Here is a 23,587-nt window from a genome sequence, read left to right as displayed (position 1 = left end):
ATTCAGTCTTTACCATCAAAAATGAGTCCAGTACACTGACATGGGTAGAACAGCAACGGGTTTCTCATGCACAGGTATCCCGGAGCGCACCTCCTTACATTTCGAGTGCTACCACAGTATTTGGAAACCGAACCATGACATCGGGCGCCGGGAAGTCCCGGGCCGTAGGTCACAGCACTCGGATGATGGCTGTTCTGTCCGTCGTGTTTCTCGTCGACTGGGTACCCTTCCTTATTACAAGGTACAACACCTATCATCATTACATTTAGTCAAGTTTTGACTTAATGTTTTAACATAGATGGGGAATTGAAACGAGGGTCGTGGTGTGTGTGTGTGTGTGTGTGTGTGTGTGTGTGTGTGTGTGTGTGTGTGTGTGTGTGTGTGTGCAGCGATTCAGAAAAAAAACCTACTGGACCGATTTTCATGAAACTTTACATGAGAGTTCCTGAATATGATATCCCCAGAAGTGCTATTCATTTTTTCGATAAATGTCTTTTATGGCGTCATATCCGGCTTTTATGAAAGTGGAGGCCGCACTATCACGCCCTCCAATTTCACTACCTTTTCCACGACCGGGGGACAGACGATGCTATACGATCTTTGGTGAAAAAATGCAGTGCTTTCGGTTTTACTCTGTGGGTTCGACAGCTTGACTAAATGTGGTAGGTTCGCCTCACGCGACTTGTTTTACCTTAGCTTTACGGTGACAAATTTACCTCACACCAGATACACTTAATGGTTCATTCCAGTTACACCTATTTAATGGCTCACCTTATTTAAAAGCAAGTTACTCGAAGTATTCAGCACCGTTCGCCTAGTCGTATTGCCAGCCGACCATGAACGTAAAACGTTTTTCCTCGAACATTCTTCTAGCTAGAACTTGTTGAAGACACACACTTTTTGTCCCAGGTTTGACGTCCTTTAGATATGAAGCAAATCTATGACTCAGGGTCAAGTTTCTGTCAAAAATAAGGTAATTATTAAATTTGACTGAGCAATTACCAGAGTCTTTAGCGATGTCCAGTGTAAGCCTGAACGTCAGGACAGCCGTAGATAAAATAAAAAAAAACCCGGATATGATTCAGACACACACCCGTTCTAGAAAAAAGACAGTTGTTGTTTTAATACTCACCTGAGTAAATGGTGATTCTCAGTATTTATCAGTCCGTCCGTATGGATGGCCGTCCGTCCGTCCGTCCGTCCGTCCGTCCGTGTAAAAAAATTAACGTTCACGTTATCTTGGATGATTTTGACGCTAGAGCTTTGAAACTTTGCACACTTCTAGGGTTTGACCCCAGACTCTCGTCAAATGTCGGGGTCGCAGCGGGGTATCGTTCGTTCCATAAAAACTTAACGTTGATGTTCTTGAAGCGAGAGCCTTTAATTAATGTTCAGTCTTTTAAACATAGCGCCAGTTCTTTAAGCTCAACATTATCCTTACACGGCGGGGAAATAAATAATGTACTATAGCAGCAGTTTCAACAATGCAACCGGCACCTGTTCCTCGATGTCGTCTGTGGTGCTTTGCTGTGGGGTGTTTTTTATTTCAAGGTCACACCTGGGTCATGTTTAGATAAATATTGAAAATTCACATTTTCTTGAACGTTTTCAAACTTCAACTTTTAAACTATACATACTCCTAGCATTTTGTGACCTTCAGACAAGACCCGAGTCTGATATGACCTTTGTCAAAGTTCAAAATCACCGTTGGGCCAATTTCGGGGGAAACATTGAACTCAATCATTTTCTTCAACGTTTTCTGTAGGCTATCTCTTTGACTAGCCACACGTCCAGGGTTTGATGATCTCCAGACATGAACCAAGTTTGGTTGATGCTGATCAACGTCCACCATCTAAGTGGGCTGGGGTTTGAGTCAATCAGGAGAAACGTCCTATATTCTGGAACGTTCATGGAGCTGGCGTATCAGTCTGTTTGTTTCTGATTCATATTACGTACGATGAAGGTGAGTCACATGGGCATTTGCCGTTCGTGTTAAACTCTGTGTAAGCTGAAGCTTTGAAAATGTGCTCACTTTCAGGATTTACTACTCAACAGACATAGCTGACTCTGGTAAATCCATGTTAATTTCAAGGTCACAGCAACGTTGAGTCTTGAGGAAAATATGACAAGTTTATGGCCTCTGATAATATTTGACCCACCTTCCCCACCCTCTCGCCCGCCACACACACACACACACACACACCGCTACTCAATCCCAACGAAGTGGAATCAATAGAAAGTCGTTGTCGTTCTTCTTGTTGTTGTTGTTAGTGATGTTGTTAGTGATGTTGCTGTTAGTGATGTTGTTGTTATTAGTGATGTTGTTGTTGTTGTTAATGATGATGATATTAGCCCCCTCCCCAGTGCCACCACCACCCTCCAATATCAACCCGAAGATCACCCAGCGTTATTGCCAGTCCGAGGAATAACTCTAATACAGAACTCTGTTTATGCAGTTTAATGCGGACAAAGCCTTACCTCTGGTGTGAACATCTGACGGATTGCGGGAACAACCTTTTCGCCATCGCTCATCTGTCCTTCTACATCAACAGCATGGCCAACCCCCTGGTCTACAGCTTCACCAACAAGAAATTCAGAGACAGCTGCGTGGACTTGTTTCGGGGTTGGTGCCGGAAACTGTAAATCAAGCTTCACCAACAAGCAAGTCAGAGACAGCTATGTGGACTTGTTTCGGGATTGGTGCCGGAATCTGTAAATCAAGCTTCACCAACAAGAAATTCAGAGACGGCTGTGTGGACTTGTTTCGGGATTGGTGCCGGAAACTGTAAATCCAGCTTCACCAACAAGAAATTCAGAGACAGCTGCGTGGACTTGTTTCGGGATTGGTGCCGGAAACTGTAAATCAAGCTTCACCAACAAGAAATTCAGAGACAGCTGCGTGGACTTGTTTCGGGATTGGTGCCGGAAACCGAGTAAATCAAGCTTCTGACTTCCATGGCTGTTACATCCGTATCACGAAAAAAAACAATTGCTGATAGACAGGGCGCACATGAACAACGTTAACAGTTCACATATTGGTTCCAAAATGACAGTCAAACTTTCCTGCAAGAGTCTGCTGTGTGAATGAATGCAAATGCGCTAGTACGCTGTCATACAGGAATCAAACACAACTCCAAATGTAAGTTCCCTCCACTGTATTAATCAGTTATGACAGCATACACACAAATACACACAATCATGAACATAAAGGTTAGATACTCAAAAAATCCGGTACTCACAGTTTTGTAGCAAAAAACAACTAGAGATGACAATCTCGTACAATTGCGCTATCAAAACTCTCTACTCTTCAATCAGGTAAAGAAATACAACCAGTCCGTGACCTCATAGGCGCACGATATCTATTTTAAGTGTAACGACTCACGGCTCTTGTATAGTCAAAAAGCACCGTCTACTCTGTCTACTAAATATTCTGTATCTCTTAAGTAATCAAGTTCTTGTAGACATATTTTAATTCTGGTCCTACACAGAATCACACAGCTTCTATAGCCGTACACTAGGAAATGTATTTACTACTAAATCCTTTTACTGGCGACCTCGGTCTACGCAGTAACTATCGCCCAGTGACCTCTAGGGTCCAACTATACGGACACAAAATAACCGTGCTCTAACGTCTATAAATCCCGTCGAATCTCCGCTAGGCGAGCCAATAGGTAAGATAATTACGGCGACTTCTCAGATCCTTGGTGCCGTCATCTGGTCGCTACCTTCCTGTCTGACCGGTTATATGACGCACTGCACAACATAAATAGCGGACATCTTGTCTTAGATACCAGCTGTCTGCTATGTTTAAAGGCCAACATCCACAAGAATTTTTCTCCTGGAGCGACCTAAACTTGAACCCGAGGCAGTTCGCCAAAAAGAACCGCCGATCACGAGAAAAGCATGCGTATCGCATGCGAGACGATTTGCAAGCCAGCCAGCGCAGCAGCGGGTGGGGATTTGGTCTCGGCAAAGAAACAAACAATGCAGTGTTTGATCTCGGTGAGACTGAAAGAGAGACAGAGAGCACGAGAGAGAGCGACAGGGACACAGTGATTCAAGGCGCACAACTCTAGTAAAGTTGTCGTAGCACGTCCGGCCGCCTATTGCCAAAGTGATCCGGGTTCGATTCCCGGCATGTGTGGTCTATGTTTTTTTGTTTGTTTTTTTTAATTCTTGTTTACTATTGTTTATTATGAACGTTTTAATGTTTTATTTTACTCTAATAATTTTTTTAATTGTGTAAAATAAATTTTTTTTTTTTAAATCCACGTGCACAAGACAAAAACTTTCATACTGGGGGAGCGAGCCAGTCTGAAGAGTACTCGGGTCCAGTGCCAGCGTTTTTACATTTAGTCAAGTTTTGACTAAATGTTTTAACGTAGAGGGGGGAATCGAGACGAGGGTCGTGGTGTATGTGTGTGTGTGTGTGTGTCTGTGCGTGCCGTGTGTGTGTAGAGCGATTCAGACTAAACTACTGGACCGATCTTTATGAAATTTGACATGAGAGTTCCTGGGTATGATATTCCCATCCTTTTTTTCATTTTTTTGATAAATGTCTTTGGTGACGTCATATCCGGCTTTTCGTGAAAGTTGAGGCGGCACTGTCACGCTCTCATTTTTCAACCAAATTGGTTGAAATTTTGGCCAAGCAATCGTCGACGAAGGCCGGGGTTTGGTATTGCATTTCAGCTTGGTGGCTTAAAAATTAATTAAGGACTTTGGTCACTAAAAATCTGAAAATTGTAAAAAAAATCATTTTTTTCTAAAACTATCCACATTTACGTTCATCTTATTCTCCATCATTTGCTGATTCCAAAAACATATAAATATGTTATATTTGGATTAAAAACAAGCTCTGAAAATTAAATATATAAAGATTATTATCAAAATTAAATTTTCGAAATTAATTTAAAAGCACTTTCATCTTATTCCTTGTCGGTTCCTGATTCCAAAAACATATAGATATGATATGTTTGGATTAAAAACACGCTCAGAAAGTTAAAACAAAGAGAGGTACAGAAAAGCGTGCTATTCTTCTGAGCGCAACTGCTACCCCGCTCTTCTTGTCAATTTCACTGTCTTTGCCGTGAGCGGGTGACTGACGATGCTACGAGTATACGGTCTTGCTGCGTTGCATTGCGTTCAGTTTCATTCTGTGAGTTCGACAGCTACTTGACTAAATGTTGTATTTTCGCCTTACGCGACTTGTTTATAATTTCGCTTCACGCGACTTGTTATTTATGTATCCAAAACATCATAGAACGTGGTACAATGCATGAAAACAACGCCGACAGTAAACAAGATGTTATCTGGGCAGTACATTGGGTTGAACTAAAAGAATTCTGCTGAGAATGTACAAAAGAACAAGTCGCGTAAGGCGAAAATAGTTTCATTCAGTTTCAGCGTGGTGGCTTAAAAATTAATTAATGACTTTGGTCATTAAAAATCTGAAAATTGTAAAAAAAAATATTTTTTTTATAAAACCATTCAAATTTACGTTCATCTTATTCTCCATCATTTTCTGATTCCAAAAACATATAAATATGTTATATTTGGATTAAAAACAAGCTCTGAAAATTAAATATATAAAAATTATTATCAAAATTAAATTGTCGAAATCAATTTAAAAACACTTTCATCTTATTCCTTGTCGGTTCCTGATTCGTGAAAGCGAAATTACAACATTTAGTCAATCTGTCGAACCCACAGAATAAAACTGCACGCACTGCAGTGTTTTCAGTCACGAGAATAAAACAGCTTCGTCAATCCACGCGGCAAGGAAGTCGCTCAATTTTTGCGTGCAACACGAAGTAAACAGACATGCAAGAAGAGCGACGGGTTCAAGTTTAGGTCGCTCCAGGAGAAAAATTCTTGTGGATGTTGGCCTTTAAAGTTACAGTGTTAGTCGATTCAACTTATGCGATAAACATTAACGATACTCAAATGCTTATTCCATTTACCTGTTAAGTGCTCTGCTCGGGCTTCCTTTCTCCCGGTCGATTCCCGTGACAACCCCTCCCTGTCGCTGGACAGTGGTTAAGTGTAACTATACTTTCGTTGCGATGTACAAAGTCAACTCTCTCGGCCAGTGAGTTGAATTCACAGAACGTGCCATACACTTCTCTTACGTCACGCTACTATCTCTGGTTAGCGCTCTAAAAGCGTGGAGGCTATCACTATAAACTTTGCCTGTCAATGTTATTCGTGATTTCCTTCACATGCTGTTTGTGCGGTTTGGGCCATAGACTGCTTTATTCTAATCCGACTTGACAATGGCATGTGCGACATCGTCATTCAATAATACGAGGTTATTCATCGATGTTTCTACGAACTGCATTTTGGTCTTCTGTGTCCATTTATTTATGAGTAAGAAGGAAACTTAAACAAAAGAGACCCCCCGGGGTGAGGTGCACGACAAAGTTGCCACCCGAACAGGAGCCACCCGCAGTGTTGGATTGGTTGAAACTGAGGTGCACGACAAAGTTGCCACCCGAACAGGAGCCACCCGCAGTGTTGGATTGGTTGAAACTGAGGTGCACGACAAAGTTGCCACCCGAACAGGAGCCACCCGCAGTGTTGGATTGATTGAAACTGAGGTGCACGACAAAGTTGCCACCCGAACAGGAGCCACCCGAACAGGAGCCACCCGCAGTGTTGGATTGGTTGAAACTGAGGTGCACGACAAAGTTGCCACCCGAACAGGAGCCACCCGCAGTGTTGGATTGGTTGAAACTGAGGTGCACGACAAAGTTGCCACCCGAACAGGAGCCACCCGCAGTGTTGGATTGATTGAAACTGAGGTGCACGACAAAGTTGCCACCCGAACAGGAGCCACCCGAACAGGAGCCACCCGCAGTGTTGGATTGGTTGAAACTGAGGTGCACGACAAAGTTGCCACCCGAACAGGAGCCACCCGAACAGGAGCCACCCGCAGTGTTGGATTGGTTGAAACTGAGGTGCACGACAAAGTTGCCACCCGAACAAGAGCCACCCGCAGTGTTGGATTGGTTGAAACTGAGGTGCACGACAAAGTTGCCACCCGAACAGGAGCCTACCGCAGTGTTGGATTGGTTGAAACTGAGGTGCACGACAAAGTTGCCACCCGAACAGGAGCCACCCGAACAGGAGCCACCCGAACAGGAGCCACCCGCAGTGTTGGATTTGTTGAAACTGAGGTGGACGACAAAGTTGCCACCCGAACAGGAACCACCCGCAGTGTTGGATTGGTTGAAACTGAGATGTGTTGTGATTTCAACGAATCAGAACCCGTGGTTTGTTCTCTCCCGTTTGGATGGCAACAACTTTCGGTTCGTGCGCATCTCCCCTACTCCATCGGTTTCCCCTCGAAGTTAAACTTTGCTCTACAAAAGGTCTTATCAAGTAAAGCGGCTTTATCATCATTATTAGTAATGACTTCTCCTCCCAACAGTAGCAGAGGAATTTCGGAGGCATTTACTCCTTTCTTCGCAAGGAAGGATTTAACGAACTTCCACCAATTTTTAGTTTCAAAAGTAGCACTATTTGACACATTCCAATTTTCGACCTCGTTAGTTTAATTAGGTATTTGGCGAAAAGACGCAAAGGCTTCAGGGGAGTTGACATATACAGCCAATGATGAATAAAAATGTTTTGCATAGGATAAGACAATCCCTCTACTTGGACGCATACCAAAAATCTAAATCCTGGCTGTTGGAATTGTTGCATAACTATTTTCCAGTGGCTTCAAGGATATTATTTCATTACAAAAATGCCCCTGTCTGAACTGACAGCAGTGAGGTTGTTGATTTATGATATGTGCCAAAGTGGAGACTGGCCTTATCCCGTATGTAAAAGTGCGGTCAATTATAAGATCAATCGTTTACACCGGTGTAACACGAAATTTTTACTCCACGAAAAATGTACTCCGGAGTAAACATTTCGTACGAAATCCTTACTCCAAGTACACCTTTCGTGCGAGAAAAGAACTCCCCAAGGTACGAAAAAATTACTCCCTCCACGAAATTTGGACTCCCCAATTTTTTACTTCCAGTAAAAATCTCGTACGCGAAAATGGGATGCGTGCGAAGGGATAATGCCAATAATGTGATCTCGCGCTAACAAATGTCGCACTACCCTCCCTCCACCCCTTCCACCACCAAGACCAACAGGGGACAGGGGAGTAAAAGTTGCGTACACCAGTCGTGGGTAGTAAATTGCTCGTGTTAGGGTGGAATAATTTATTCGTTATTTATTCGTCAGGGGAGTAACATTTTCGACCGAAATGGTGACTCGAAACACACCTGTCGTTGGAAGTTATTTTCTCGTGTTATGGGGGAGTAGTTTTTTCGTAAAGGGAGTAAAATGTTCGTACGAAATTTTTACTCCGGGGTAAAAATCTCGTGGGAGTCATTTTCTCCTGAAAAACCAGGAGAGTGTTTGTGTCTTCTGATAGCCCTGGTGCGACCAAGATTGTGAAGAACTTCCGTTCTCTTCATTTTACATTGGGGGAATAAAAATAAGAGGATTGTCACTTTTGCAAATTTAATTTTTGTCGTAGCCTTATATTTGGCTGTGAGCGATGCACAAAGGACATACTGATTTTGACTCAAGGCAAAACTGGAATCTTGCTTTTCTCCAAGAAGCTTCTCTCTCTCTCTCTCTCCATGTAGGGGAAGGGCTCCTAATATGGACCACTTTTTGTTTCATGCTGATAACTAACTTGTTTTCTTGCGAAGAAGTTTCATTTTGTGTTGGGTAGTCCTTCTCTCTTAGGTTAACCGTTAGGCCAAATTAGAGTGAAATAGCTTTGATAGATATTCAGCAAAAATGAAATACAGAAAAAATCACAAATGATCCATATTAGGAGCCTGGGCGCCTAATATGGACCAGAGAAGCGGCCTTCGCGAATCACTGTAAAAAGCCCCCTATACTTCAAAATAACATGATACAACTTAGTGTACAAGTCAGACTAATCAAAATATGCTTTAGATTTATCTGTTTCGGGTTGATGAGAGCATTATTTGAAGCACATCAGAAAACTAAAGAAGCTTATCAAAAACAGAGTGAAAATAAGTGAAATTATCAACTTCCACGAAAAGAAGACATTTTGTTATATATTTTTTTAATCTCGAGGACTAGTTATAGGTTATTTCCAGCAAGCTTCTTAATAAATTAATGAAAATAGCCTTTAGCTTTTATTTTCTTCGATTTGTTGAAGGTGGTCCATATTAGGGGACTCGCACATACTTTGAGATTTTGCTATTATTTTTTGTTTGCAGTAGAAACTCGGGGTCAACACTGCTAAAATTTAACAAATACAGTCTTAGCTGTCATATATAGCAATTTGTGTGTGATAAAAGCTTTGGCTGTGGAGAGAAACGAGTCCGTTTAAGGCGGCAAATTTAGAGTGAACGCTGCCAAAAGTGAAAAAAAGAGAAAAAGCCTAACGGGTTTGAGATTTGTGTTTCTGCAACTGTTTTGACATTTGCATGTTATCCCGAGAGGGTGAATACAGCGAATAAAACTTTTTTGAGCGCTCTAGCGCCGTTAGTTTGTCAGAACAGGAGATGGTCCATATTAGGAGCCGGTCCATATTAGGAGCCCTTCCCCTATCCCTGTCTCAGTGTGTGTGTGTGTGTGTGTGTGTGTGTGTGTGTGTGTGTGTGTGTGTGTGTGTGTGTGTGAGCGGGGAACAGACATACATATACACAATCAGAGACAGACAGCTCAGAGACACACAGAGAGAAAGGCTGGTTGGTTATTATTGTTTATTGTCTCAACAGCTAATAAATGCTGTTCAAGACCGATGCAGAGACAGAGACAAGGACAGAGAGACAGAGACGCACACATAAACACAGGGATCAGACAGTCTGTGGGAGTATGTCATTTTAGTTGCAGAAGGAAAGGAAATTCTTATTTTTGTAAAGAGACAGAGAATACTACATGGCTTGCTGTGTCGTACCAGATTTGCACGAGTTGTTTTTTAAAATATTGAACTGCAAGCCATGTAGTATTCTGTTTATCCTACATACTTGTATTTTACGTGTATTTTACTGAAAATGTCCTGCATTCGAGGCAGCTAAATTGAAGACGCTTGTTTTGGAACCTCGATCTCTTCTAAAGCCTCGTGCAATCTATTACGTCAAAGCTAAGAAACGTCACTCTGAAAGTGTGGTGTGACGTGTTAGTTCTAAAGATTCATCGAGGGTAATTAGCGAGCGCAATTTGTGTTTCTATAATGACGTTTGTCTCGGTGACTTTGGCATCACACGCAGTGGAAAAACAGGTCCCTGCCAGACTTGCTTGACATGACCTCATTTACATGATATACACAAGTTTGATTTGAACGATTTTTATCTCACGGGTGTCTCTCACGTATGTAGGATAACATTAATTACACATCAACATCATTCTCATTTCTCACAGTTTAGGCCTGCACAATCTGAAACACTCAAACGAACAGAAAGAGGATAGTGACAGAGGCAAACACACTGGCAAACACACGCAACACTACTAAAAACAAACTAGATTGATTTTAGTGCCTTAATTAGTACGAGGTATTCATATATTGACACTCAACCACAAAGACCAACACATCAGCATCGAAACCAGCCAACCAGACAGCCAACCAGGCAGACAGCCAACCAACCACTTGAACGTACCCTCGACTTCCCCACTCACCCATCCACCACCACCACCACCACGACAAAAACTCATCAGAGATCGAACGAACAAGATCAAACAGAGACGAACAACACGGAAGTAAATGAAATCAACACAACATAATCACCAAAAAGAGCTCCGTGTATACTCTAATTCGATTCGGAGAAATGTTTATTTAGAATTAAAATCCACATATTTATTCAGATCCGTACAATGTCAGCCATTGACATAACACCACCAAATACACAATCATGTTTACATAAAATCTCGTTCGGTTGAAACATTTGCATGAAAATGAATGTACATTGGAACAAAACTAAGCGCGATTGTTGAGATTCAAAAACTGTCACAATGACATGATCTTGTCACTGTGAATACACTTTCGCGTGCATCTTTTTCGGTTGAAAGAAATGTACAATGGAAGAAAAATACACGCGATTATACAGATCCGAAAAATATAAGACACCAAATGTACACCCAGAAACCGTTTCCACAAAATTCCGGCTCCATTATCCCTGTAGACAAACTTAGCTGCATTAGAACTGTGCGATATCCCCGCTTCAGAATAAAATGATTCCAAAGATTACGAACCATAATCATGTCAAATATAACTTCATATGTATCTTCATTAATATAATAATATAGAAAATACATATTCACGGTGACTATCAATTAAAATTATCTGTATCTTCACAAATATAATAATATACAACATACAACACACACCGTAATGATAACAACAAAGAAACGATCACGACTGACCCACATGGCACTCAAGCAGGTAAGCAGTGTGACCTTCATTAACATGATAATTTATACGGCTAAGAAGCAGTGTGACGTTCATTAACATATTTATACGGCACTGAAACCGTGTGACCTTCATTAGCATTTTTATTTTTACGGCACTGAAGCAGTGTGACCTTCATTCCCATGATCATTTATACGGCATTGAAGCAGTGTGACCTTCATTCACATAATTTGTACGGCATTGAAGCAGTGTGACCTTCATTCACATATTTTGTACGGCATTGAAGCAGTGTGACCTTCATTCCCATGATAATTTATACGGCACTGAAGCAGTGTGACCTTCATTGACATAATAATCCATACGGCACTGAAGCAGTTTTAAAGTGTGATATTAAAGGCACAGTAAGCCTCCCGTAAACCATCACAGATACGGTCAGGCTTTTACACACAGTACTAACACCCTTTCATTTAAACACTCACCGCTTGAGAACATCCTAGGTGCCCTCCGTAAAGAGCGAGCAATTTTCAAAGATTTTTTTTTTGCGTGGTTTATCTTATCCCTGAGCCATCGTGAACCCGTGTGATCCAGTTTCCCTTTTTCACAATACAGTCGTCAGTTTGTAATTTGAATGCGGCTTGCTGTGAGCTTATCTGCAATAGCACGTTTCTTTCTTTATTTATTTGGTGTTTAACATCGTTTTCAACCGTTCAAGGTTATATCGCGACGGGGAAAGGGGGGGGGGGGGGGGGATGGGATAGAGCCACTTGTTAATTGTTTCTTGTTCACAAAAGCACTAATCAAAAAATTGCTCCAGGGGCTTACAACGTAGTACAATATATGACCTTACTGGGAGAATGCAAGTTTCCAGTACAAAGGATTTAACATTTCTTACATACTGCTTGACTAAAATCTTTACAAACATTGACTATATTCTATACAAGAAACCCTTAACAAGGGTAAAAGGAGAAACAGAATCCGTTAGTCGCTCTGGGGAGCATCGGGTAAATTCTTCCCCCTAACCCGCGGGGGAAATAGCACGTTATTCTGTACCTCTGACTATGCACGAAACAAACGGCTGTGGTTCACAAGAACTTTAGCGATGGCTTTTGACTGTTCAGGGGAACTGGCGATAAACCGTGGTCTGCTACGAGAACCACGACCTTGCGTGACTCTTGCTTCCGGGCTTTTCTTTTTTCAAACTTTCAAAACTTCGAATTGTACTGATCTTGTCTTGATGAAAAAATAATTCTTTTATGATTTAAGAATGTTTGTGTAACAAGCTGTCAATTTATTATTTAGATTTTAAAAGTTAGGTCTAGCGCCAAAACGCACCACGGTCCGATTGTGATGGAGACAATCCGAAAAATTAATTCTTTGAAAATTGCTCGCTCTTTACGTAGGGCACCTAGGATGTTCCCGTTCGGTGAGCGTTCAAATGGAAGGGTGTTTGTACTGTGTGTAAAAGCCTGACAGTATCTGTGATGATTTACGGGAGGCTTACTGTGCCTTTAACTTGCACGATAACTCATACAGTTCTGATGCAATCTGAGGGCCTTTTTGCTTAGGTATTATCCCTTTAAGGGCCATTGAAACAAATTTACCAAAGACCATGCACGCAAACCACACATGCTAATTAGGCTTGATCTTCGGTTGCTGTGTTAAAAACAACTCCCCCCCCCCCCCTCACCTCCCTCTGTCCCCAACCCCAACTATTTAACTAACAATCAAATTAAGACAACTGTCATCTGAAATACATGGACACTAAACATACAGACAAAAACAGCTGTCGGAAGGGGCGGTGAGAGACAGAGGCCGAAATGGGGTCACAAACGTCCGAGTTGTCCACAAATTCAATGCGGCCCTCTATACCTTTGTATATGGGCGATACCGCCTTCACGTACTCCGTCAACACGTCTGAATCCAAGTCACCTGCAAAGAAGAAAGAAAACACACGTGTAAATTTGAGCAACCGCTTGATTGAACAAAGTGAAGGAAGGACAACTAGAGAGCATAGCTTAGTTTAGTTTAGCTTAGTTTAGTTTACATCAGTGACGTCACGCATTACCTAAATGTACCGTGCTTGTGAAAAAAGTAGTCTATGAATTTGTTTGATCGTATTTATTTTCCACCGACCGTACTGGTCGTATTTTAGACAATCAAGCGTACAAAATGCGGCGACATCGTATGGGTTCCCAGGTCTGCTACATCTTGTGGATAAAGGCAACAATTTGAAACATAAAGACTGCTCACGTTTTTTTTGTTTTTTTTTTTTTTTTGCTTAACACCCAGCCGACCACGAAGGGCCATATCAGGGCGGTGCTGCTTTGACATACAACGTGCGCCACACACAAGACAGAAGTCGCAGCACAGGCTTCATGTCTCACCCAGTCACATTATTCTGACACCGGACCAACCAGTCCTAGCACTAACCCCATAATTCCAGACGCCAGGCGGAGCAGCCACTAGATTGCCAATTTTAAAGTCTTAGGTATGACCCGGCTGGGGTTCGAACCCGCGACCTCCCGATCACGGGGCGGACGCCTTACCACTAGGCCAACCGTGCCGGTTCCTGCTCACGTTCCAAAATCAAGAATTAAACAAGTCGCGTAAAGCGAAATAACAACATTTAGTCCATCCTGACCTCAGGTCAAAATGAGTTCGGCTCATTCTCTCCCTGACAGGATGCCTCGAGTTTCCTTGTCTGGCAAGGAAACCGAATTTTTTATTTTTTTTTTTTTTATACATATTTAGAGCTTTTTGTAATGTGTTATGGATGTAAGCAGATTCGCGATCGTCGATAATGATTTTTCATGGTGTTTTGTAATTTTTAAATTACAGAGGAACGTTTATTTTAGAAAGTTTCAAACGAGCTATTTTTCGCGGATGTATTTACTGTGCAAACAACTCTAAATATGGCATAAGTGTCACGTGATAATCAACCGTTTGGTTTCGGCTCTCGCTGGAGCAGACGATTTTTTTGACAGTGATGCAACCATATATTACGGTCTCCTTCCGGCAGCAGTCCCAAAATTTCGATTTGTTTTGACCTTAGAACGATGTCTTTATCATAACTGTGAAGAACAGAACGGAGATCACTGTCGAAGTCGGCCAATCTGCAATCATTTTCGTCTCGCGAACACTGCTCGTGAACAACATATGGGAGATCACTCTGTATTCTGGTTTTGATAGATTCACGTAGGACTGTCGCGTCCGGTCAGAGAGACAACTGGCGATAGCCGTGGAGCGAGGATTATCAGAATGCATTTAGTCAAGCTGTCGAACTCACAGAATGAAACTGAACGCACTGCATTTTTTCACCAAGACCGCATACTCGTAGTTTCGTCAATCCACCGCTCGTGGCAAAGGCAGTGAAATCGACAAGCCAGAATAGTGCGGTAATGGTCGCGCTGAGCAGGATAACACGCTTTTCTGTACCTCTTTTCTTTTAAGCGTACTGAGTTTGTTTTTAAACCAAACATATATCTATATGTTTTTGGAATCAGGGACCGACAGGGAATAAAATGAAATTGTTTCTAAATCGATTTCGGACAATTAATTGTAATCATAATTTTCATATTTTTAATTTTCAGAGCTTGTTTGTAATCCAAATATAACATATGTATATGTTTTTGCAATCAGAAAATGACGAAGAATAAGATGAAATTGTTTTTGGATCGTTTAACAAAATACATTTTTTAATGACAAGTTTCCGATTTTTAATGACCAAATTCATTAATTATTTTTAAGGCCACCAAGTTGAAATGCAATACCAAAGTCCGGCCTTTGTCGAAGATTGCTTTGCCAAACTTTCAATCAATTTGATTGAAAAATGAGGGTGTGACAGTGCCGCCTCAACTTTTACAAAAAGCCGGATATGACGTCATCAAAGGTATTTATCGAAAAAAACATTAAAAAAAACGTCCGGGGATATCATTCCCAGGAACTCTCATGTTAAATTTCATAAAGATCGGTCCAGTAGCTTAGTCTGAATCGCTCAACACACACACAGACACACACAGACACACACACACACACCACGACCCTCGTCTCGATTCCCCCTCTATGTTTTTATATAAACATTTGTAAAAAAACCAAAAAAAAACAGAAAAGTTTAAGTTATTGGAACGTTTCCGATTAAAAACTAATTCATAAAAAAATACCCACTTGTCCGCACAGAGAGCAGCTAGGCTACTTATGCTTTGTATGAGTCCAAGTTGAGGGATGGTGTTATTCCACGTGAAATTCCGGGCAGGCCTGCAGAAGCGCGCATGATAGTTTGCACTTAAAATGATTCATAAACTATAACGGCTAACCAAGCTTACCCAGAAGGTGATGCTCGATGAGGTTGTCTGGGATGACGGAAGATAACCCAGGGCTAACCAAGCTTACCCAGAAGGCGATGCTCGATGAGGTTGTCTGGGATGAAGGAAGATAACCCAGGGCTAACCACACTCAACTAGAAGATGATGTTCGATGAGGTTGTCTTGGATGACGGAAGATAACCCAGGGCTAACCACACTCAACTAGAAGATGATGTTCGATGAGGTTGTCTCGGATGACGGAAGATAACCAAGGGCTTCGCAAACTTACCCAGAAGATGATGTTCGATGATCGATGAGGTTGTCTCAGATAACGGAAGATAACCCAGGGCTAACCAAGCTTACCCAGAAGGCGATGCTGAATGAGGTTGTCTCGGATGACGGAAGATAACCCAGGGCTAACCAAGCTTACCCAGAAGGCGATGCTCGATGAGGTTGTCTATGATGACGGAGCTAAACCAATGGCTAACCAGACTTACCCAGAAGATGATGTTCGATGAGGTTGTCTAGGATAACGGAGCTTAACCCATGGCTAACCAGACTTACCCAGAAGATGATGTTCGACGAGGTTGTCTCGGACGACGGAAGATAACCCAGGGCTAACCAAACTTACCCAGAAGGTGATGTTCGATGAGGTTGTCTATGATGGCGGAGCTAAACCAATGGCTAACCAGACTTACCCAGAAGATGATGTTCGATGAGGTTGTCTCGGACGACGGAAGATAACCCAGGGCTAACCAAACTTACCCAGAAGGTGATGTTCGATGAGGTTGTCTCGGATGACGGAGTAGCCATCTCCTCCTTTGGCGATGAAGGAGCTGACGATGAGCTTGTACGTCTCGTCTGGATCCAAGGTTGTGAACTCTGGCACGTGACACTTGGTGCACAGCACCTCCACAGACACCACGCGCTGACCCACCGGGTTCGTCAGGTTGTACCTCACCCTCATACCTGCACGAGGGACACACACGGTTTGGCATTGTTTACATTCAGTCAAGATCTGACTAAATGTTTTAACATAGACGATGGAATCGAGATGAGGGTGTGGTGTATGTATGTTTGTATGTTTTGACTAAATGTTTTAACATAGACGGTGGAATCGAGATGAGGGTGTGGTGTATGTATGTTTGTATGTTTTGACTAAATGTTTTAACATAGACGGTGGAATCGAGATGAGGGTGTGGTGTATGTATGTTTGTATGTTTTGACTAAATGTTTTAACATAGACGATGGAATCGAGATGAGGGTGTGGTGTATGTATGTTTGTATGTTTTGACTAAATGTTTTAACATAGACGATGGAATCGAGATGAGGGTGTGGTGTTTGTATGTTTTCACTAAATGTTTTCACATAGACGGTGGAATCGAGATGAGGGTGTGGTGTATGTATGTTTGTATGTTTTGACTAAATGTTTTAACATAGACGGAGAAATCAAGATGAGGGCTGTAGTGTATGTATGTATGTATGTATGTATGTATGTATGTATGTATGTATGTATGTATGTATGTATGTATGTATGTATGTATGTATGTATGTATGTATGTATGTATGTATGTATGTATGTATGTATGTATGTATGTATGTATGTATGTATGTATGTATGTATGTATGTATGTATGTATGTATGTATGTATGTATGTATGTATGTATGTAAGATGAAATTGTTTTTAAATCGATTTCGGAAATTTTATTTTAATAATAATTTTTATATTTTTAATTTTAGAGCTTGTTTTTAATCCAAATATAACATATTTATATGTTTTTGGAATCAGAAAATGATGAAGAATAAAATGAACGTAAATTTGGATCGTTTTATAAAATTTTTTTTTTTTTTTACAATTTTCAGATTTTTAATGACCGAAGTGTATGTGTGTGTGTGTGTCTGTCTGTCTGTCTGTCTGTGCGTGTGTGTGTGTGTGTGTGTAGAGCGATTCAGACCAAACTACTGGACCGATCTTTATGAAATTTGACATGAGAGTTCCTGGAAATGATATCCCCGGAAGGTTTTTTCTTTTTTTCGATAAATACCTTTGATGACGTCATATCCGACTTTTTGTAAAAGTTGAAGCGGCACTGTCACACCCTCATTTTACAATCAAATTGATTGAAATTTTGGCCAAGCAATCTTCGACGAAGGCCGGACTTCGTATTGCATTTCAGCGTGGTGGCTTAAAAATTAATTAATGACTTTGGTCATTAAAAATCTGAAAATTGTAAAAAAAAAATTTGTTTTTAAAACGATCCAAATTTACGTTCATCTTATTCTTCATCATTTTCTGATTCCAAAAACATATCAATATGTTATATTCGGATTAAAAACAAGCTCTGAAAATTAAAAATATAAAAATTATTATTAAAATAAAATTTCCGAAATCGATTTAAAAACAATTTCATCTTATTCCTTGTCCGTTCCTCATTCCAAAAACATATAGATGTGATATGTTTGGATTAAAAACACGCTCAGAAAGTTAAAAAGAATAGAGATAAAGAAAAGCGTGCTATCCTTCTCAGCGCAACTACTACCCCGCTCTTCTTGTCAATTTCACTGCCTTTGCATCGAGCGGTGGTCTGACGATGCTACGAGTATACGCTCTTGCTGTAAAAATGCAGTGAGTTCAGTTTCATTCTGTTAGTTCGACAGCTTGACTAAATGTTGTAATTTCGCCTTACGCGACTTGTTGTCTTTTGTGTTCTTGTTTTTCCTGATGAAGCTTCCATGTATTAAAATCCATTCCACATACTTCAGTTTCCAGGTTACGCGAGTGATGTATTTTGAAATGAGCGTAATGTACTTTTCACATAGCCGATTTATCACAAAATTTTCGACCAACTTTCGAGCGATTGTTGTCGGAACTAAGTTGATGGAAAATCGCTGTCCATGTAAAAAGCGCAACGGTCGTTCTAATTTCAAGCAGGCAGTTGAGGATTTGCCCAACCCGGGCCTTATATAGAGACGTGACCAAACTAGCCAATGGTAAGCGTGCTCTCAGGCAGCTAAATATAGCCTCCCATCAGAGCTCGCCTAGGCAAACACTTTATCTGTATCTGTATCTGTCTGTTACGCTGCACTTGTAAAACAAGTCATCCAGATGTCTGGCATTGTTGCAGCAGAGTGGGGGGTGCGCAGCTAGTTCTTTATCGTCGTCTGGCTACTGCCAGCGCCGACTTGAAGCTCTCGGTCGATGCCGAGGTTACAGTTTCTTCATCTAATTGGTTCCAGGCCACTACAGTCTTTGGAAAAAACGAATGTCTGTATTGCTCAGTGTTACAGCGTGGCACAGTGAAGCATCTGCTTTAAAACCTTGGTCATGGTCAAAGTAATGCAGTGCTCAACTGAGTTTTTGAGTTGTTGCTAAATCATCGAGACCGTTCACACGGCAAATTTTTCGCAAACTAAGTCTCACTCTCAGCCACTTCTCAGCGACTTCAAACCAACGATGGGTCGGGCCGCGACGGGCTGGTTCGGCGAACGGTCGCCGACGTCATCAAATCAGGGGATTCCCCTATTAGTTAGTACACAGAACTGGTTCGGTGGAATGTTCGCCGAGCGTTCGACGAGCTGGTTCGGCTGTGGTCGGTGGCGGGCTTAACTCCTATTCCTGTTCTCTCGTGCCCTTTCCCCACCTCCTGTATCACCAACCCCTTCCCATTTTCTGCTTGTCTGTGTATCTGTTTTGTTTTTGTTTTGTTTCTTCGTTTCCTGAAATGAGTTAATGTATTTATTCCGCCATCATCCTAACCCTTGTTTTGTAATTATTATGATTGCTTAAAATAAGCATTATATGCTTGAGTATGTAATCATCCATGCATTGTTCTTGTCATGATTAAAATTGAATAAAGTTCTGTTTAAACCAACGATGGTTGGTGGAAAGTTGGCTGTAAGTCTGCCATGTGAACAGCACATTAGACAATCATTCTGTCCAAGTATTCATATGTTCTTGTCTGCAGGCAAGGAACCTATTCTGAAACGGCTTTTATTCATGAAACAAACTTCAGTGATCCCGTTAAACCGTCTTGATGAAAAATTTAAATATCAATCGCTTAACACGGAGCCATCTAGACCCCAGCGCTGAATAGAACAACCCAATCAACACAGTTCCTCTTCTTCTTTCTCTTCTTTTTTTCGTTCATGGGCTGAAACTCCCACGTTCACTCATGTTTTTGCACGAGTGGATTTTTACGTGTATGACCGTTTTTACGCCGCCATTCAGACAGCATACGCCAATTTCGGGGGAAGCATGCTGGGTATTTTCGTGTTTCTATAACCCACCGAACTCTGACATGGATTGCAGGATCTTTTCCGTGTGCACTTTGTCTTGTGCTTCCGTGTACACACGAAGGGGGATAAGGCACTACCAGGTCTGCACATAGGTTGACTTGGGAGATCGGAAAAATCTCCACACATTAACCCACCAGGGTGGGATTTGAACTCACGGCCTTCCGACTAGGAGGCCGATGTCTTATCCACTACGCCACTGCACCCGTCTAAAAATGCAGTTCCAAATCAGTATACAATCTTTGAAGTCCATGTCTTTTACGATCACATATTAAAACTCTCTAGAAGCAAAAAGAAAATCAAAACAAGAAGAGCAAACGCTCGATCGAGTCACTTTCGCAGTTCTGAATATTATATGAGGCATCAGATGGACAGGAAGAAATTGCTATTCACAACACAATGAGTCACGTTCACATAAAATTTGAGCCCGGTCACTTTTATAGTTTCCGAGAAAAGCCCAACGTTAAGTTGTGTGTTGCCGAACAGAAAAGGCTAGTTATCTCCCTTGTTTTTCTGATAACGTTCGTAAAAGGCTACAGATGTAAATACTTTGATGTAAAGAATAATCCTACAAAGTTTCAATCACATCCGATGAACTTTGTCAAAGATATAAAATGTCTAATTTTTCCTTTGACGCTGACCTGTGACCTTGAAAAAGGCCAAAGGTCAACGAAACCATCGTTAAAGTGTAGAGGTCATTGGAGGTCACGACTAAACAAAATATGAGCCCGATCGCTTTGATAGTTTCCGAGAAAAGTCCAACGTTAAGGTGGTGTCTACGGACGGCCGGCCGGACGGCCGGCCGGACAGACTAACACTGACCGATTACATAGAGTCACTTTTTCTCAAGTGACTCAACAAGCCCCGTCAAGCGATATTAAAGCACTCACATTCACTATCACCTCGTCTTGATTACTATTATCTCTGAAATAGACTAAAATTAATTGAAACAAGCTTGTATTCGGAAGATATATTTTATTTATTTGGTGTTTAACGTCGTTTTCAACCACGAAGGTTATATCGCGATGATCGGAAGATATAGGGTGGCATAATTATACAGTACAATATTATAGAAACACTTGGGACCCCACAACAAGCTAAGCTTACACTGAAAGTGAACTAAATGTAATTATTATTATTATTATTATTATTGTGATCATTTTTATGCGCCTAATCTAGATATAGCCCTAGGCGCTTACATATTAATTTCTGCCGTTTGAAATGGAATTTTTTACAGACAGACAGACAAACAGACATTTTTTACACACAATATGTAACGCATTCACATTGGCCAGTAAAGCTCAGTAGCCTATTAGGCGAGCATTCACCTTTCACGGCCTTTATTCCAAATCAAACGGGTATTTGGTGGACATTTTTATCTATGCCTATACAATTTTGCCAGGAAAGACCCTATTGTCAATCGTGGGATCTTTAACGTGCACACCCCAATGTGGTGTAATGACAGGCTTCCCCCGAAATCGGCGTATTCTGCCGAAATTTGTTTGTTTGTTTGTTTGCTTAACGCCCAGCCGACCACGAAGGGCCCTATCAGGGCGGTGCTGCTTTGACATTTAACGTGCGCCACACACAAGACAGAAGTCGCAGCACAGGCTTCATGTCTCACCCAGTCACATTATTCTGACACCGGACCAACCAGTCCTAGCACTAACCCCATAATGCCAGACGCCAGGCGGAGCAGCCACTAAATTGCCAATTTTAAAGTCTTAGGTATGACCCGGCCGGGGTTCGAACCCACGACCTCCCGATCACGGGGCGGACGCCTTACCACTAGGCCAACCGTGCCGTGCTGCCGAAATGGCGGGGTACAAAAGGTCATACACGTAAAAATACCCTCATGCAAAAAAACATGGGTGAACGTGGGAGTTTCAGCCCATGAACGAAGAAGAAGAAGAACAAGAAGAAGAACAAGAAGAAGAACAAGAAGAAGAACAAGAAGAAGAACAAGAACAAGAACAAGAAGAAGAAGAACAACAAGAAGAACAAGAACAAGAACAAGAAGAAGAAGAACAAGAACAAGAAGAAGAACAAGAAGAACAAGACGAACAAGAAGAAGAAGAACAAGAAGAAGAAGAACAAGAACAAGAACAAGAAGAACAAGAACAAGAAGAACAAGAACAAGAAGAACAAGAACAAGAACAAGAAGAACAAGCAGAATAATGAGACAGGCTGAAACTACGTTACCTGAAACTTGCAAGAAGGCTGAAACTACGTTACCTGAAACTTGCAAGAAGCCTCCAAAAAGATTTTCCGTTAAACACGGGTCGAGACGGGCCACCGAGTGTTCCAGTGCAGCCCTCAAGTGTCGGCCTTTCAGCGTGATGGCGTCGATCGTATTGCCAAACGGCAGTACCGAAATCACGTCGGCGATGGTGATTTCCCCTGTGTGTAGCAAGGACAAAACGATAGAGAAAATAACAAGTCGCTTAAAAGCCAAATCAGTACTACATCATTGTGTCAATCTTTTGGCCTTAAGGCGGTCTTTAATTTGAGCACGCAGTCGACTTCGCGAAGCTTTTTTTTTATTTTTTTTTAACCGAAAACTCAGTCCTAAAGCTCCGTGTGGCCACCTTCGCGAAGTATACTATGCGTTGTCGACTTCGCCCAGTTGAGGACGGGCTTTAGGGATTGAAAATCTTTCTTTTCTTTCTTTATTTGGTGTTTAACGTCGTTTTCAACCGTTCAACTGAGGTTATATCGCGACGGGGAAAGGGGATGGGATGGGATAGAGCCACTTGTTAATTGTTTCTTGTTCACAAAAGCACTAATCAAAAAATTGCTCCAGGGGCTTGCAACGTAGTACATTATATGACCTTACTGGGAGAATGCAAGTTTCCAGCACAAAGGACTTAACATTTCTTACATACTGCTTGACTAAAATCTTTACAAACATTGACTATATTCTATACAAGAAACACTTAACAAGGGTAAAAAGAGAAACAGAATCCGTTAGTCGCCTCTTACGACATGCTGGGTAGCATCGGGTAAATTCTTCCCCCTAACCCGCGGGGGGTGGGATTGAAAATGAACGCCCTGCATTTGTTCCCCAAGACTAGTAAACTATAGGTTGGCCGAAACCCTGCGGCCAAGACACCACTGACACATTGTTTTGGTAACACAAGCCAAATTAACTTAATTTGCATAAAATGGGGTTTCTTCATTTTTGAGCTTATTTTCAAATCAAACACATCAGATGCATATATATATTTTCGATTCAGGAGACGATAGCAAGTACGATGCAATCATTTTTAAATCCCAAATTTAATCAACAAACTAATTTATTAATTTTTAAGCTTCCAAGCTGAAATGCAATACCATAGTCCGGACTTGGTCAAATATTTTTTGACCACAATTTCACTGATTCTAAAAATGAAGTTGTGACGATGCCGCTTCAACTTTTTTTTAAATAGCCCAATATGACGTCATCAAAGACGTTGATATAGAGGAAAAAAACACATCCGTCTGGTATATCGTCTGGAAGAAATTTTATGTTAATCATACACCAACACAAGCATACACCAACACACCCCTCTCGATTACCGTTCTATCTGAAAACATTTTGTCAAAACTTTACTAAATGTA

The 23,587-nt window shown here is 41.4% G+C and overlaps 1 protein-coding gene and 1 long non-coding RNA gene across 2 annotated transcripts in view; both read right to left on the bottom strand.

Annotated features, from left to right (window-relative positions):
• Nucleotides 1-3,138: 3,138 nt before the first annotated feature.
• LOC138963037 (uncharacterized) overlaps nucleotides 3,139-23,587 on the bottom strand; it is a 72,246-nt gene continuing 51,797 nt past the window's right edge. Inside the window, exon 2 of the long non-coding RNA XR_011454696.1 lies at nucleotides 3,139-3,753. This is a non-coding gene — a long non-coding RNA (uncharacterized lncRNA). The remainder of the gene's footprint in view (nucleotides 3,754-23,587) is intronic.
• Nucleotides 10,804-23,587, bottom strand: part of LOC138960968 (5'-nucleotidase-like) — a 22,263-nt gene continuing 9,479 nt past the window's right edge. Inside the window, exons 8-10 of the mRNA XM_070332594.1 lie at nucleotides 22,223-22,449; nucleotides 16,459-16,662; nucleotides 10,804-13,321 (exon numbers count right to left, since the gene is read on the bottom strand). Coding sequence (XP_070188695.1) covers nucleotides 13,134-13,321; nucleotides 16,459-16,662; nucleotides 22,223-22,449 — 619 coding nt within the window. The 3' untranslated portion in view covers nucleotides 10,804-13,133. The remainder of the gene's footprint in view (nucleotides 13,322-16,458; nucleotides 16,663-22,222; nucleotides 22,450-23,587) is intronic.

Source organism: Littorina saxatilis, linkage group LG3 (genome assembly GCF_037325665.1).
Source record: "Littorina saxatilis isolate snail1 linkage group LG3, US_GU_Lsax_2.0, whole genome shotgun sequence".
Classification (NCBI taxonomy): Eukaryota; Metazoa; Mollusca; class Gastropoda; order Littorinimorpha; family Littorinidae; genus Littorina; species Littorina saxatilis.
Note: the sequence above shows the minus strand (reverse complement) of the source record. Positions and strands in the feature narration are given on the sequence as shown.